The sequence below is a fragment of the Lactuca saligna genome, chromosome 2 (genome assembly GCF_052625555.1).
Source record: "Lactuca saligna cultivar CGN05327 chromosome 2, ASM5262555v1, whole genome shotgun sequence".
NCBI lineage: Eukaryota > Viridiplantae > Streptophyta > Magnoliopsida > Asterales > Asteraceae > Lactuca > Lactuca saligna.
In genome coordinates this window covers 150,400,464-150,418,256 of record NC_136418.1, presented here as the reverse complement: position 1 = coordinate 150,418,256, position 17,793 = coordinate 150,400,464, and the positions used below count along the sequence as shown (strand labels likewise).

The 17,793-nt window shown below is 32.9% G+C and overlaps 1 protein-coding gene across 7 annotated transcripts; it reads right to left on the bottom strand.

The window, feature by feature from the left end:
- Window positions 1–595: 595 nt before the first annotated feature.
- On the bottom strand, window positions 596–13,500 carry LOC145029205 (uncharacterized). 7 transcript variants are annotated; one of them, XM_078977807.1, is made up of 7 exons: window positions 13,415–13,500; window positions 2,859–2,972; window positions 2,513–2,748; window positions 2,070–2,322; window positions 1,823–2,002; window positions 1,103–1,258; window positions 596–1,022 (listed from the first exon to the last, which is right to left on the bottom strand). In XM_078977807.1, exons 2-7 carry the CDS (start codon window positions 2,886–2,888, stop codon window positions 855–857), a joined length of 1,023 nt encoding a protein of 340 aa, XP_078833933.1. In that variant the 5' UTR covers window positions 2,889–2,972; window positions 13,415–13,500; the 3' UTR covers window positions 596–854. The 7 variants fall into 7 exon arrangements, with proteins under 7 accessions (XP_078833933.1, XP_078833932.1, XP_078833936.1 ...); XM_078977806.1 differs by having other exon boundaries at window positions 2,859–2,946; window positions 13,364–13,477; XM_078977810.1 differs by having other exon boundaries at window positions 2,513–2,640; window positions 2,859–2,946; window positions 13,364–13,477.
- Window positions 13,501–17,793: the final 4,293 nt, after the last annotated feature.

The window sequence follows — 17,793 nt, the reverse complement described above, 5'->3', positions numbered from 1 at the left end:
ATCAAAAGGTTTTAGTAAGAGTAATTTTAGTGACATTTATTATGTGTGTCGATGATTATCTAAAAAGCCTTTAGTTAGATTTTTGGGGGTTTAGTGACGTTTTTTGTGTACCATTAAATGATAATTTTTTTTAAAGGTTGAGATAAAGCAAAAAAGAAATTATCTTTTTCTAGTGCATCAGGATCGAAAACGTGAACAATTACCAAAGATGGCCATTAAATACGAAAAATATAATTCGAATTTTGAGGTACCTATGGAGTTTGAAAAAATAAAAATTAGCTAAAAGTCACATGGAGGAAAAAAAAATCACAAAAAACATTTGGTCAAATACTCAAATAGATGAAATTATTGATGCAAAAACATTCATCATTTTTTTTTTCTAAAGAAGAACTTGATACAACTATAATGGTTAAAGCACAAATTATATTATATTATATTATATATATATATATATATATATATATATATATATATATATATATATATATATATATATATATATATATATATATTTTATCTAATTAATTAATGAAGAAATGATGTTCTTTATAATGTTGAATTTGTTTATGAATATATTATATTTCTAATACCTTTTATTTAAAAATAGATGAGAAATCAGGGATAACATTTCTCGATGATGACAGAAAAAGGGAAAAATAACAAAAACGTGACGGGTCGATCTAAGGAAGTGCTAAACCTAACTGTACTCTGGCATTTTCATTTCCAAACATACATATTTATTCTATTGCAGCAACAACACAGTTGGTGAGCTACTAACTAGGATATAATACCCCCATCCCACACACAATGTCAAGAACTACTTAAAAGACCAATGTTTCATGGTTGGGCATCAATCAATAGTCCGATTTAAGATATCTCTCGTAAGTTGTTCCAAAGAGAGTATTGTTGACATCTTTCCAGTTGTTGATGTGTCCCGACAATGGTCCTTTATGTATCTTCACTTGTCGACTACTTAATTTCATTCGTGGTAGCTTCAAAAAGTCTTCCACTTGTGTAAGTTTCTAGAACAATCATACAAATGACACAAAATGAGTTTGATTAGGGCATGAAAAAATTAGAGCTAAAACAAGTATTTACATACATAAGGGTTCTTGATTAGATCTTCATAATACACTATGATGTGCCTCGTGCAATTGAAGTACTCAAGCGCCTTCATGACTGTTGATTCTATCTTTCCCAAATCCGATTTCAGTGATGTTACATTGATTGTGGGTTTAAATCTCGACAATAACAAAGCCTAAGAGCCAGATAAAAATCCAAACAATGTCATGCATGCATATGATGAATATGACATATAGGTATTTGGCATGCCTATGGGCTTGTTTGGTTCGTGGGTTCAGGGTAAATCTGATAAAACTGGAATTTGATATTGCATTCTTTTGTATGTCTGGTTGTCAAATTTCTGTCATTCATTAAAACTCCATATGTTACAGATTTCACATTTGAAAGAAGCTCAATTATATTCTTCGCTTTTATATCAACAGAATGAAAGACTATAAACGATTATATATTTGAAAATAAAAGTAAAAGATTTAATCGTAAGTAAAAATATAAATGTTATTCACTTTTATTAGTAAACTCCGTTTTTTTTCTAGTCTACTGAAGGCCCCCTCAAGCATCAGCCATTGATGTGACAGATTCTATTTGCGACTAAGACTAAATGCAAAATTACAATATGTTAGTTTACAAGCTAACTTATTTTTAAGGTCCTAAAATAAATTTACCATGGATACGTCTGTCACTAGTTACTACTTGATTTCTAGTAGTATTTTTCACTAAAAAACATAAAATTTCTTTATACCTCTCCATGCGAGTGTACATGAGATACATGAATGCCATTTAGAACCCTTGCATCTTTATCGAATGAATTCGCAAGTATAGAAACTAATCGACGCATAATATTTCTTCTCAAGAAGAAAATGACTGAAACGCCCCTTTTAGAAAAGTAGTCAAGAATCTCTTTAGGGTGTTCCATCAAACCCTTCACCATCAAGATTGTATTCAGATGACATCAACATCTAATGAAAACAATGAAACTCTAGTCTTACCTGATTAAGCATCCATTTGAATCCAATCGCGGCAGAACAATCATTCTTGCTAGAACTAGTAATCAAGTCCATATTATAAACTCTATCGAGTGTGTTAATAATCGAGGTAAGATTTTGTCTCCTTTTTTTCTGACCAAAAATCTCGCCATTGGAGCTTATATTCATATGACTATTCAGTAAAGATTCGAACCAACCACTTCCTGATCTTTGCATGGACATTATGACAAATAATCGCACAGGCTTTCTAGTATACCTACAAAATGCTTTTATATATATATATATATATATATATATATATATATATATATATATATATATATATATATATATATATATATATATATATATATATATATATATATATATATATATATATATATATATATATATATATATATATATAAAATATATAGTAGTTTTGAAAAGAAATATAAATATTATACCTGTTGAAAGTTTTGGGTTTTGGCTGATGCAAATGAGCGATTGGAGACTGGTAAATGACATTATTATAATGGAACGTCTTGATTACTTGAAACTCTAAAAATTCCCTCTTTTTCTCGATGCATATACGCTTCAAATATGTAGAATATATATAAATGACGTATACAATAGCACATATTAGCACCAACAACTTTAGCACCCGCAAGCGCTTTTTTCGACTTCTAATTATAATGGCAACCTTTATTCAAAAACAATAATAAGTAGTCTTGATTATCAATGTTTCAAAGAGTAAATAAGCCTTTTATATACTTAGAAGATGAAAGACCAAATTTATTAATAGAAAAATACCTTGTAGACAAAATGCACAAATTCAGCCATTATAATGCTTTTAAAGCACTATGTAGAATAACTTATAGATTATCGTCTTCTTCAACCTCTTCAATTTGTTGGTGAAATTAAGATCTAGATTAGACATATGAGAGACAACAACAAAGATGAACTTTGTAGAAATATTAATAAAATTCAATTCCCCCACCCAATTAAGTAAATCTAATAGATTTCCCCCAAAATTTTATGATTATACTCGATAAGTTAGTTGAATTAATGGTTTGAATTTTATTGGTTGTTGGGTTGATTTAATTATATCTATATGTATTCATTAAAAGATAACAAATTAATTTATCGATTGACTTTGCTAGCAAGTTTTTAATGGAATTTTCGTCTTCAGATAATACTAATTATTAGAATTGGTAAATTGCTTCATATGTATTAGTGGATTATATCGAAATGAATATAAAGGATACAATTGTTTGTATATATAGACATAACTACACTAAATCCTAGAGTAGGGGTGAGCATTTGGACCGGTGGATCGGATCGGACCGGACCGTGTTTTTGGACCCCCGGGCCGGTTCTCAGTTCTCAGATTTCTCTCCGGTCCGGTCCGGTTTTTTCCCGGTTCGGTCCGGTTTTTACCGGGTTTAGAACCGGTTGGACATGATTAAGATTTTTGTGACGTTTTTTAAACACTCATAACTCATTCGTTTTATGTCGGATTAATATGCGGTTTTTTCCAACATTTAATTTACAGTTTGTAGATGAATTTAGACTATAATTTTGTTTATTTTGGTATTATATTCGCCGCGTTACAATCCTTCAAAGTAGAGCTATCAAAGCTAAAAAAAATTCAGCTTTTCAGCAAGGGTTTGTAATCTGTGACATTTTTTAAACACCCATAACTCATTCGTTTTAAGTCGGATTAACCAGAGATCTTTTTCAACATTTAGTTTACAGTTTGTAGATGAGTTTAGACTATAATTTTGTTTATTTTGGTATCATATTCACTGAGTTTCAATCCTTCAAAGTAAAGCTATCAAAGCTGAAAAAATTCAGTTTTTCAGCAAGATTTTGTAATCTGTGACGTTTTTTAAACACTCATAACTCATTTGTTTTAAGTCGGATTGAACTCCGGGTTTTTTCAACATTTAGTTTACAGTTTGTAGATGAATTTAGACTATAATTTTATTTATTTTGGTATTTTATTCACCGAGTTACAATCCTTCAAAGTAGAGCTATCAAAGCTGAAATATTTCAGCTTTTTAGTATTATTTTATACTATAATTCCGAGTCCGCGTTTAACACATGTGGTAGAGTTGTAAGTGAGTATCATACTAGTTTATCGACAATGATAGTTGAAGTTTTGTTATGCACCCAATATTGGGTGATAAAGTCTACAAATCCGATAGTTGATCACGTTGATGACATTTTGAACGATGATGATATAGCTTTGGGTAAAAAAATTACAATCTTTATTCTTTTTTTATACAATTATTACTTTTTATTAAATACTAACAATATTTTCATATGTGTTTATATAGAGAAAAAAATATGGATGATAATGATATGAGGAAGAGGCCAGTGGAAGATTAGATTATTAGTGTATGAAGTTTGTTAGTTTGATTGATTTTAAAGTTTAAACTATGATTTTTGTTGTTACGGTAATACTTTTATATGTTTGTCTTAAAATTGTTTAACTTTTGTTGGTGAACTTGATTTATATGTTAGTTGTTTTTAATTGCAAGTTATAATATTATACATCAATGTAGATTAGTTAAGCATGAAACGGAAACCTATTAATTTTGCAAGTTATAATATTATACATCAATTTAGATTACATATACTCTATGCAATTAAAGTTGTACCGGTCCAAACGGGTCCAAAAACCGGACAACCCGGACCTGGACCCGGACACGGACACGACTCATCCGGTCCGGTTCATGGTCCACAAAATTCTCCATAACCGGTCCGGTCCAAGAGCCGGTCCAGTCCGGTCCGGTCCGGGTCGGTCCAAATGCTCACCCTTATCCTAGAGCCTACGGATCATGGATACAATACAACTTAGCCCATCTATACTAGGTTTTATATACCCCCACAAGTGAAGGGTGGGGAGAAACCTAAAGGTTGGTACTTAGAAAGAAAAAATCGAGGTGTAGGAAGAGGTTTAGTGAAAGTATATGCAAATTGATCCATTTTACAAGTAAAATGATTTTTTACTTCTTTGTTAATAACTTTATCACAAACGAAATGGAAGTTAACATCAATGAAATTATATGCAAGTTGATCCATTTTAAGAGCATGGACCATTGGATTTGTTGATAAGCAGGTAACTTCGACATTATCGCACCATAAACGAGGAGGAGCTAGACGAGGAAAATGAAGCTCGGTAAGAAGAGGCTATAACTAGTTTAGTGAAATAATATAAATGTTAGCTTGAGCTTCATACTATGATTTCGTAGAGGACCGATAGACTATCTTTATGCTTATGAGAAGACCATGATATTAATTTGGCACCGATGAAAGATAGAAAAATCACCAGTGGTACGTGTGTTATCTGGGACACCTGTTTAATCAAAATTTTTAAAAGCCTCAAGGTTTTCTATGGGCTTCCTTGGTAGCCTACGTAAATCCGATAAAATGCCTCTAATGAAAGAGTACTCCATGAGACATGATGCCTTGGAGATAGTGGATAATACATTTAACAGCGGACCAATGAACATTTGTAGTTTGATGCATATACTAATAAACCTTATTGACAACAAAATCAAGATCATGTCGAGTCAAGGTTGCAAGTTAAAGTTCCACCGCAACCTAGTGGTATCAAATTGGATAGAAAAAGGGTTTTTCCGATTCCTATGAAAGTGGTGGAGATGATGTCAATGGTAATGGAATTGTCTTAGCACAAGCTGGTTTTTGGAATCATCCCTAGATTAAATGGTCTTTTAAGAGTAAAACACTAGAGTCGACCTTATATACTTTCATACCCATAAAATAAAACAAATGGCCTAATTCCTTCAATGAAAATTCATAGGTAAAATAAATAATGATGTGAGAAATTTCCGTATATAAAATTATTGTCGGTGATGATAATGTTATAAATATGGACGAGCATGTATAAGATCACATTTCCATGGGCATATATATGAATAAAAAAAGTGTTAGTTTTGGAGCCAATAGAACCAAAGGAAAGTAAATCTTATGAAAGGCATTAAAATTAAGCACTTATAGCGTATTTGGGTCCTAAAGGGAGCAATAAAGAATGTAAAGATGATCAATACAAAATTTGTCAAAAATTTCTACGAGTTGTTCCATGTAAAGGGTATCGGTTAAGTCACCATCCAAGATGAATTTTCGAACAATTAGCTAAAGAAGATACTAACTACAAGACACATATATAGATAGAACTGAATAGTGGTAGGCTTAACATTTGGAATGGCAGTCTCATCATAGTCATTTTCATGTTGTTAATAGAATTAAGGATGTAAACGAGCCGAGCTACTCACAAGTTTCCCGAGATCGGATCGTTAAAAGCTTGAAACGAGTTGTACCTTAACAAGCATGAGCCTGAGCTAGAGCCTAGAATAAAGCTCATTTAAAATACGAACATGATCTTGAGCCTACACTTACAGTCTCTTTAAGATCGCGAGCTTAAACAAGCTTTTGTATAATCTACATTTATTTTATATATTATTAAAGGTTGTGAAAAACGCTCGAAATTAGCTAGTCGGTGGACTGGGGTTAAGGGATTAATCAGTTAGGTGGGGAATAATCGATGACCATTAATTGTGAATTTGTTCAATTTTAAAACAATTATATGATTAATATCATATCAAAGTTCGTAAATACCACTAATATCATAACATAATAGGTTTTTATGATTAATACAACACTAATCAAACATCAAGTAGTTTCTATTGAGATAAAACTTATTCAAAGTGTTAAAATTTCATCATTGTCTACTATTTCACTCATTGTGTATGCATGGATTAATCATCAAGCGCTCTCTAGTTGGTCAAGTAACACCAAAGGATTAATCGGGACCTAGTCGGGATTTTTATAACACTGATATTATTATTTATTACTTATATATTAATAAAATATGAAATAGTAACGATTCGATTCCGGTTTTTAACGAGATTTAGGGAAAACAAGCCTTAATGAGCCTTAACAAGCCGATCCCGAGTTTCATATATATTTCACGAGCTCGAGTCTCCAAACTCTTAATGAGCTCGAGCTTCAGTAACTTTAAACAAGCCAGGCGCGATTAGTATGAAGCTCACCTCGTCTCGGCTTATTTACATACCTATATAGAATCCTTTAGCCACAACTTGAGACTTGTATCTTGTAACATTCCCATCCTGGTTTCTTTTGATATGATGTGCGAATTTATTTCCGAAAACATTCATATCATTGGAGCGTGAAGCTAAAGGCTAAATATCATTTTTACAAGAGCATTATACTCCTCATTCATAGCCTTATGCAACAAAAAAATTGTTAGTACTCGTAAAACGTGTTTGGTTCATTAGTAGGAATGATAGGAGAGACGTGACATGCAATAGTTGAGTATGGTATTTTATGTTGGATTTTAGGCATAGAGACATTTACTAAGTGCAACCAGGTAGGGGAGGATTTATGGAGACTCACTTATTAGATGAGATAGACTCTAAAAAGGGCTTAATATGACTTGATGTACTATTGTCAATAGTAAAACAATATAAAGCAAGATAGGTGATTGGTGTCGATAGGTTTGTCGAGGATAAAGTCTTGGGATCAACATATATGGGAAGGATTTTTCAAGCTTATAGGAAGTATGGGGAAAAGAGACTTATAAATGGTATAGATCCTAGTAGGAGTAGCTAAAGGGAAGGTAGACTCATCAAAACGAGCATATTGTGTTATATAAACGTAAGAAGTCTAAGGGTCAAGACAAGGATAACCATGATGTGTAGGTTTGCATCCAAGGAACACATACAGATTGAATCACAAATATAAAATGGTTAAAGAGACACAAAAATGGTAAACAACTGAAAGAAACAAATGGTGGAATGTGATTTATGAGTTAGACTATTTGTTTAAAAGCAAAATGCTACGAAAGTGTAAGCGGTCTCTACGACATGTACGCTTTACGCTCAAGCATACCATTTTTTTCATGAGAGTATGGGAAAAAGTGTCCATATTTAGCTAGAAAATGAACTCAATGTTTGCAGTTCTCTACCATATAATTTAAATTCTCTACCCTATAATTTAAACCGATTTGGTTTTAGTGTAAAACTGACGTTCAACTATAATGACCCATGTTGTGAAAACTTTGTTCATTCAAAATTTTGGGAAATAGGATAAATCCACATGTATTTAGATAAGTGATTAACAAATTAATAAAAAATAGCAATGTGCATTATAAGAGTAAATAAACGAATGTCGCCAAACACAACACAAGATCTACAATAACTTTACTAAGAAAGAAATTTTTTCCTTTAGAGGAAAACAAACAAAGTTGCTTAAGGGACAAGTGTTGCAATATTAAGTAATTATACTATAATAAGGTAAATAAAATTTAGATTAAATGGACTCCAAGAGATGCAAGTATAGATACCCAAACGTCAAAGACATGTCGTAGCATATGTTCATTCATTAGAATGGGTGGTTGGTTTATTAGATAAAGATGGATGGAACAACTGTAAGCGAAGAGTGTAAAGACCTTTCGTACTCAGACAAAAAAGGAGCACTATATGAGTAACTTGATCCTTCAAGAGAAATAAAGTGGAAACTAAAAGTAGCTATTCTTATTGTTATCAAAATTTTGAACTAATAAACGTGATTTTTTATGTTTTAGAACATGAAGAATATAATGTAAAAGACTTCCATTTTGTACGGATATAATGATTTCTATGAATACCAAACCCCAATTGCTAGAGAATGATGAGTGGATAGTGTAGAAAAGAGTGAATACTTGAATTGCCAGTAGCAAGGCAATCTGGATAGCCGTCGGAGGTGCCAATGGTACCACATCTATTTGTAGAGGATGAAATATCATGGAGAGCGGTGATGGGTTCCTTTGTATTGATGTAATCATGATGTGTCCGAAAATCTGATAGTTCTTCAAATGTTACAAGTTCGATAGGAGCAATCAAGGAAGTAGAGAGATCCTTATACTCATCACATAGACCTATAAAAGTATTAGTGTTGAAGTCAATGTGTTACACTAGTTGTCCAATGGTAACCAGGGAGTTAGAAATGTGTTTGGCATCTAATAAGAATTCCATTTCATGTTCATCAATTTGTTGTAGTAAAAAGAAGAACCAACATCTTGTTAATATACAAGGGTGAGAGGCACTACATAAGTACGCTTAGTATTATGTCAAATCTTATTAGAATAATTACACCATATTATTACTCCAATCATGATCTAAGACAATGTTTGGGTGAAAATGTGTTGGAAATCAGCATTCCTTAACCCACCAGCAAACAACCCCAGAACATACACCCTGATAACGACTCTCATATATTGCTCAAGGTTATTGGGTTTTCTCACTTCTATATTACTTTCAACAAGAAAACTGATTACACACTGTTAATGAAAACTATCTAACCTATTTATAGACTACATGCTAAATACAAAAAAAATAACAAACTACCTAGCCCAAGTACACCTTTATTGTCTCCATAAAACCTGCCATGCATATAAATCTCACAATACGCAGTCAACCAAAGACTCAGTAAACCTACTAACTCTTCTTTATTTACTTATTAACCCCTGGGACTAAATCAAGCAGGACCATGATCTGTGACCCATAACTCGATCCATCTCCATGCACTTAACCCATCAAGATTACCCTAACATTCACCCCCATAATCTTGATACCTATCGAGGTCTTGTCTCTTATCATCATAATCACGAACACGGTCTCTGTCGCAATGTGAATCTTCAGTCATTTGATTCAGCATGTCAGTCTTCTTTTGAAATGGCGGTCTTGACAACCCTCCGGTCACAGTTGTCCCTTTCCGTCTTGAACAAATCTGTCTTGAACAAATCTTACAAGATGCCTCCCGGTCTTTTGTGGCTCCTTGGTCTTCGGTCTTCTCTTGCTAGTTCTTGCTAGCATCAGTCTTTGATGTAACTCACTTTCCAGCCATGAATTTCTTTCTTCTTTCTTTCCTTATCTCTTTCTTCTTATTTTCTTTCTTTCTTCCTAATTTCTTTCTTTCTAGAAAAATTCATAGCCATTGGATTATTTACCATCACCTCCGCCTGATTCTGCAACAACCTTGATAGTCGACAGCCTCCTTCATCAATACAGAAAACTAACATGAAACACCATTTGTTTCATATTGGCCCTATTTCTCTCATACATACCAACCATCATAGATCACACAGATATGGGTTATCTCAAATCTTCTTCCTTTCTTCAACCCACACACTTGCAGGTGCATAGATTTCTCCTCTCTTCTAATCACACAGATCTATTTTTTTCTTCTCACGTTGACTTGCTTCTCCACACAGGTTCCTTTTCTTCTTGGTTCACCCAGAACATGGATTCAGCACACAGCGTTCTTTCAACTCTCAAAACACTCAATCACACAGATTTCTTGGTTGAACTCGGCTCACAAAGAGCTTTGTTCGGGGCTCACACAGAACATTGTTCGGCTCACACAGAGCTTCTACTTTCTCTGGACTCTATGGTTTACATAGAACCTCTTCATGATCCCACAATCTTCATACAAATGGATCCACAAACACCAACCATTCACCACAGGTTTCATCAGAACCTACCTCCCCGGTTAGCTCTGATACCAATTGTTGGAAATCAGCATTCTTTAACCCACCAGCAAACAACCCTAGAACATACACCCTGATAACGACTCTCATATATTGCTCAAGGTTATTGGGTTTTCTCACTTCTATATTACTTTCAACAAGAAAATTGATTACACACTGTTAATGAAAACTATCTAACCTATTTATAGACTACATGCTATAAAAAAAAAAAAAAACCTACCTAGCCCACGTACACCTTTATTGTCTCCATAAAACGTGCCATGCATATAAATCTCACAATACGCAGTCAACCAAAGACTCAGTAAACCTACTAACTCTTCTTTATTTACTTATTAACCCTTGGGACTAAATCAAGCAGGACCATGATCTGTGACCCATAACTCGATCCATCTCCATGCACTTAACCCATCAAGATTACCCTAACAAAATGGTGGTAACTTCGCAATTGTTTTACTTCCATGTAAGTTAGTTTGGGTTGACTTTAGGAGCGACGTTAGAATTTAGAAACATGTGTCAAGAAGCGAGTAGGACACTCCTATGTACCATTTATGCAAGTAAATAGACAATGAGCCTTTAGAAACGGACGAACGATGGCATGCCAGTAAATGTAGTTTCCATGCACCAAGCGTTGGTCAAGATGACTCGTGATGTCCTTGCCCCTTGGTGTCTTGAGTGTTATAGTCATATTGATCAGTGTAAGTAACAAAAAAACAGAATGTTGCAAAAAAAAGTAGCATGTGAAACTTGGCGTCGACGGACTTTTGGGTGTTAGGTGGCGGCGGATCTAGAAGTAACTTGGGCAGGAATTTGTTTCTCTTCGAATGACCAACACAATGGTGTAGGTTAGGTGATGGTATTGCAAAATGCAAAGTTAGAGCAAATGAGAGATGACTACATAATAGTAATGGCACTAAAGCGATGCATGATAGCTAATGGCGATTGGCGACAACGACATAGGGTTACAACAAAGGTTTATTAGAATGCATATGGATATATTGAAATGAATACAACGGATACAAGTGTCCATATAAATTGCCACATAAAGCTTAAGCCTAGAGACCATAATTGCGATACAGTTTGGCCCATCTATAGGAGGTTTGATATAATTTATTGTAGATTATTGTGTGTTTCTGTTCATATTGATTTGACCATTTTGTTTTTGTAAATATAATTGAAATTGGATAAAAGGGTGACTGGTTGTGCACTTGGATACTTAAGAATTCTTAAGGAGTTAATTAAACGAATGTTTCTTATAGTTTGGAGTAAACATTTAGTCTCTAACTTATTATTTTAACCCGGAAGGTTCCTATTGTTTATTTTTATTGCACGTTTGGTCATTGTCTTACCTAAAAAGACTATTTTGCCCTTGATTTTTTAATTTATTTAAATAAATACACTCAACTCCACTTCCACGTCACATTACCTTACCTTACATACCCCACATTATTTAAATAAATAAAAAAATCAATGGTAAAATAATCTTTTTATGTAAGACGGATATCAAACGCTCAATAAAAACAAACTATATGGACTTTCTGAATTAACAAAAATAAGTTAGAGACCAAACATTCAAGTTATCCCAAACCATAAGGACCATCCGTGTAATTTGCTCTAAGAAAAGTAAATGATCATTTACATTTCTTTAATTTGAATTCAATATTATGTTTGTATCTTTTATAGTCCACGATCTTGCTCTGTTAGCCCAGGCCCGTCACACACCACCACTAATGAACAATCCAGATCCAAACAGTTTTATTGGATTTTCAAGTTTCATATATCGGTTATTCGGTTATTTAAATATGTGATTAAATTGTTCGAGTCCAAGATTACTTTCTAGTCTTTATTCAAAAGAAAATAAAAAATAAAATATATTATTTTACTTGTGTTCTTGAGTGAAAAAAAAAAGAACGAAAAACTGACAAGCTTTCATGTTATGGAGTTGAAAGAAAACGAGATAAAGTTGATAGCTTTATAATTTAGTTGTTATGTATAGATATATAATAATTATGAGGGTGATATATAAGAGTTTATTTTTGTCATTAAAAAACGTGACTAATGTTTTGTTGTATCCGGCATTCTTCATGTTTTGTCACATTAATAAGGAAGCAGTCCAAATCAAACAAGACCTACAATCTCTTTTGTACTATGTAAATGAATCATTAGGATTGGATGAACAAGATAATTAAATAAGAGATTGGTTAAAAAGACATCACATATTACAATATAGACATCTTAATTAATTTTTTAAATATTTTTATTGGCTTAAATAAACAAGATAATCAAACAGATCATTATATTTCATAGTTGTATTTGATTACCTTGAATCATTCATAATATATTGTTTATTCTGTATAGTTATAAATTAAATAAAAGATAGTAAAAAATATATGTTTATCATTCAATATATATATATATATATATATATATATATATATATATATATATATATATATATATATATATATATATATATATATATATATATATATATTAGAAAATTATATTAATAAAATTATCATTAGTTGTACAAGTATTAATTGAAGCTTTGAAGTATTGTTTTTACAAACCATTAATGTTATAGAAGATTGTATAAATAAAAGTAATTTATAGTTATAATATATTATCAAATTCCTTCAAAAAAGATAAACACTCCTTATCTGCTGAATGAAAATCAATTGATCCCTCTTTTTAACAAACATGGTAATAATAATAATAATAATAATAATAAAATGAACATTACTTGAAAATCATGTGTGTGATGTTTCGAATATAAGAGCTTTTTCCTTTGTACCTTCACTCTTTTGGCTCATGGAAGCTTTGAGTCTCATCGATTTGACACAAAGATGTGTATGCCACAAATAGAGAACGAATTTAGGCGTGGATAATTGCAGAGAAATAAGTTGATGATCCAACTACTAACGCAAATTACCAAACTTCCAACAATTTCTAAACAAAGGATGAATAAATTTATCTTTCATTTAAAGTGTATGTTTATATTTTCACTAAAAAAATTTCACCCTCCAACTTCATGCTAAATTCCTTTTAACGTCTATATAATCATCATACCAACAAGATTGAACTTATTAATTTTACCACAACGAAAATGACTCATTATCAAATTATGTATGGAAGAATGTACATAAAATATATGTTAGTGTTGTTAGTTTGATTAAGAATTTCAACAATTAATGCACAAATAATTTGTTTATGGATTTGTGACGGACGAACTTATACTAAATTTATGCTTAACCATAAAATTTTAGGGATAGCAGTGCTACTTATTGGATCTTCCCCTAAACATGTATATCAATTTACATTATTGGTTTATTATTGCATTCACGATCATTTACAATAAAATCTAGACTCAAAACTTCTATTAGGCCAGGAGAGTGATGCCGAGAGCAGTGAACTCCACCTCAACCAAACACCAACTTTCCTCTTTATAACTCAGTATCCCATTGTCGAGGAGATAATAAATTTTACCATGTTGAGGTGGAGGGCAGTGTTTGTTGAGTACAACTCAGCCTCCATGTCCTCATTGCCGAACTCAACTTCCTTCCACTCCTCGTAGCCTTAGGGGGTGTTGGGGATTGTTTATTTAACTCTATAAAACGTTTAGTAGCTTATGTGATGACAAAATAAGTTTTTTAAAAAATATTTAAGTTAACTTATATGATGTTTAAAAGCTATAAACTGATAAAAAGAAATTAAAAACATTTGGATTCACTTATAGTCGTTATGTAGTTAATAAGTTGTGATCACTTTTGAATAGTTAAATTTTCTAACTTATTCAAAATGACATTTTGAATGGTAACAAAATAAATAAATAAATAAAAACACTTTGAAATGTGTTTATTAATTTGTCAAACATTTTTTAAGCTTATTAGAATAAACAATAATCACTTTTAAAACTCAATAAAAAAACACTCTTTAAACAATTTAATTATATAAACAAGCCCAATCTTAAGATTAACTTTAAAAGATTGATCAAAAGAATATTTCATTTTGAAAAGTTATAACTTTATCAATTGACAGTCGCTTCACACATTTAAAGACGTTTTTGGACAACTTAGGATCCTATTATATTCAATTTTTTTGGAAAGGCTGGATTTTTTAACCTATCTGCAAAAGCTAGGATAAAGAGAATTACAGAGTAGTAAACAAAAACAGGTTTTGAATCCATAAATGAACTCTCCTTGCATCTTCGACATCTTATAATAATCTATTTCCTGTGTCGCTTGTCTAATAGAATAAAGATTGGGAAAACATAAATCACACCACTTCTTCATCCTAAACCAAAGCCTGTTAGCCAATTCATAGTAAATGAAAATGCGGTTTTCATCTTCCATTTAATCTTTGACATATGCAACATAAAATACATGGAACATATATACCTTTTCATTGTAAACAAAGTCTCATACGATATAAGAGAAGACGCCATAGAAATATGCTTATCTTTCTTGGAACAAAATCACATCTGGTGGTATATTGTCCTCCTTCTAGCCAAGTATCATCATTTTTTCTCTCTAGTCGATCTCACCGTGAACATGCCTGGGTTTTCCAGCTCCAACAACGAAGTGTACAGGTTAACTGGAAAACATACATTCTTCGAAGGTTGTTGAATGTTTTTAAGTTGTTCTTCCTCCGTTCCACCTCTTATACGACATCACCAATTCCATTTCCATCAATCATCTTGTCTTCTACCTATAATATGAGAATTATTATCCTGATCAAGCAAGAATAACCAATTATATTGCATACTTAAAGGTGTGTGTCAAATCCATAGTTCTTTCCAAAAAAGATTAGAGTCGAGAGTTACCACTTGCTTCTTGATATAATTATGGAGGGTTATTCAATTCTTGTGCAAACTATTTATAGAGTCCACAATTCTAGCCTAAACCCTTTTTATTTTAATTGTCTTTTCATCTGAACCAAAAACCCCCATGGAAACCATAAACATATTTTATCATTTTCACCTATAAAATCCCATTATTTGTGAGAAATCGTCACGTCTATTTTGCAAAAGAGTCTTATTAAAACCATCTAAACTTTTGGTGTTTATGCCACCTTTTTCTTTGGAAACCATTACATTTTTTTCATTTTATCCACCATGTTTTCCTTTCCTCTCCATCTCTATCCCAAAGAAAATTTTATATAACTGCTTCAAGTTTAATCTTCAAACTAACTAGCATTTTGAAGATCAAAATATAGTACATACCTAAAGACCTCAACACTAATTTATTTAGCATTGATTGATCTCCGATAAACAACATACATCTAGATAAAAAAAAATCAAAAATTATAACATCCTGTTTCGAAAAGTTTCTTTTTTCAGAATTTTGGACAATAAGTGGATCAAGTCAAGGCCTTGGGCTTCAAAGGAATATGGTTTAGACCCTATTGGATGTTGATAATATTGGTTCTATAATCCGAGCCATTGGTTTGTGTTTTGGAGTCAAAGGGTAAAATGGAAAAAGTAATGTTTTGTACTTCTTTCTTGGAATAATGATTTTATTTCTGTATGTTTTCAGTTAAAACTAATTAGAGAGGATTATGGGGCTCTTCAATACATTTTCAAGTATGTAAAGATCATCAAAAACAGATTTGAACGAAGACATTATGGCTATTTGAAGTTAAGCTGGAAATAGGGAGTCTAGCAAGACGTTGGGCATACTAGGCTGAAGAACGCATTTTAGGGCATTATATTAGGCGTAAATTTAGGTACGCTGGTGTAACACCTCAAATTTCAAGACAAATTTTTCATTTTTAATTCTCAAAATATTACTCATAAATTTAAGTCATCGCATCTAGTTTAAGTTATTATCAAAACAATATCAGAGTATCCTAAAATCCTCAAATCTCTATAAGCCGACGTATGTGTATAATCATGCATCCGCCTTCCTGCGATCCTAAGATGTAGGAAATAAATTTTACACAAACACTGTAAGTACGAAGCTTAGTGAGTCCCCCTAAATACCACATACACAGATAATAAGCCTTTTATGGCTATGTCTCGATATGGACCCTCCGGTCATGTGTCCCAGTGACGACCCTCCTGTCTCACGGCTCGGCATGGACCCTCCGGTCATGTGTCTTAGTGAAAACCCTCTGATCATGTGTCTCAATGAATACCCTCTGGTCTCGCGGCTCGGTATGGACCCTCCGGTCATAACTCAACATTTATACAGAATAACATAACATAATAGTCACAAAGACAGAATGCATAAAAACACATAAAGCAGATAAGACCCTCCGGTCAATAATACAAATAAGACCATCTAGTCAACAATATAAATAAGACCCTCTGGTTAACAACATAAATAAGACCCTCCGGTCAATAACACAATTAGACCCTTCAGTCAATAACACAATACGACCCTCCGACCACTCATGCATTACCACACAGGTAAGTATAGTGAGAAGACTCATCTCGGATGATGAACAGATCGTACATGTTGCTGCTGCACACCAGCCTCTAACACTGAGCCAAAACCACAATTAACCTAATTAGGATCTAAGACCAAACCCCCGCATATTAAGTCTAAAGTTGGTCCATTAACCCGGTCCATAAATAACCCAAGCCCATTGGTCCCACCAAGGCCTAATACCAAATAGGCTCACTACGGCCGAACCCTAACTTAAGTCCAAAATGGCAAGCCCAACACAAGGGTCCAAGACATATATAAATATTCCTCTGACCAAAATCTCTAATACAACATTCCCAAACCAAGACCCAATACTTAAGGCCTAAAACGGGATCCAGCCCAAAAAGCCCTCAGCGAGATTATGTGAGGCGTACCTCCCTGGGTACGCTCAACGTACATGTCAATCGTGATCGGGGTACTTAATTCAGTACGCGGGGCGTACTGAACCTTACGTGGGGCGTATTGCTTTGGTCCTCAAACCTCAATTTTTGACTTAACCACTTCAGCTCTTTGCACCAAAACTTCAGGGAACCTTAGAAATTCACTCTTAACTAATAAATTTGGCAACTTTATCAATTTGCACGCCTTAAAGGGGCTCAACAATGCAATTAAATGATTAAGGCCCATAAAAATCACCTTAACACATGCATGGTTCATTCATAAGCATCAAGCAAGCACCTTTATGGACTAATGACCTCAAAGATACTAAGAGTAGCAACTCAAATCCCCTGGAGTGGTACCACAC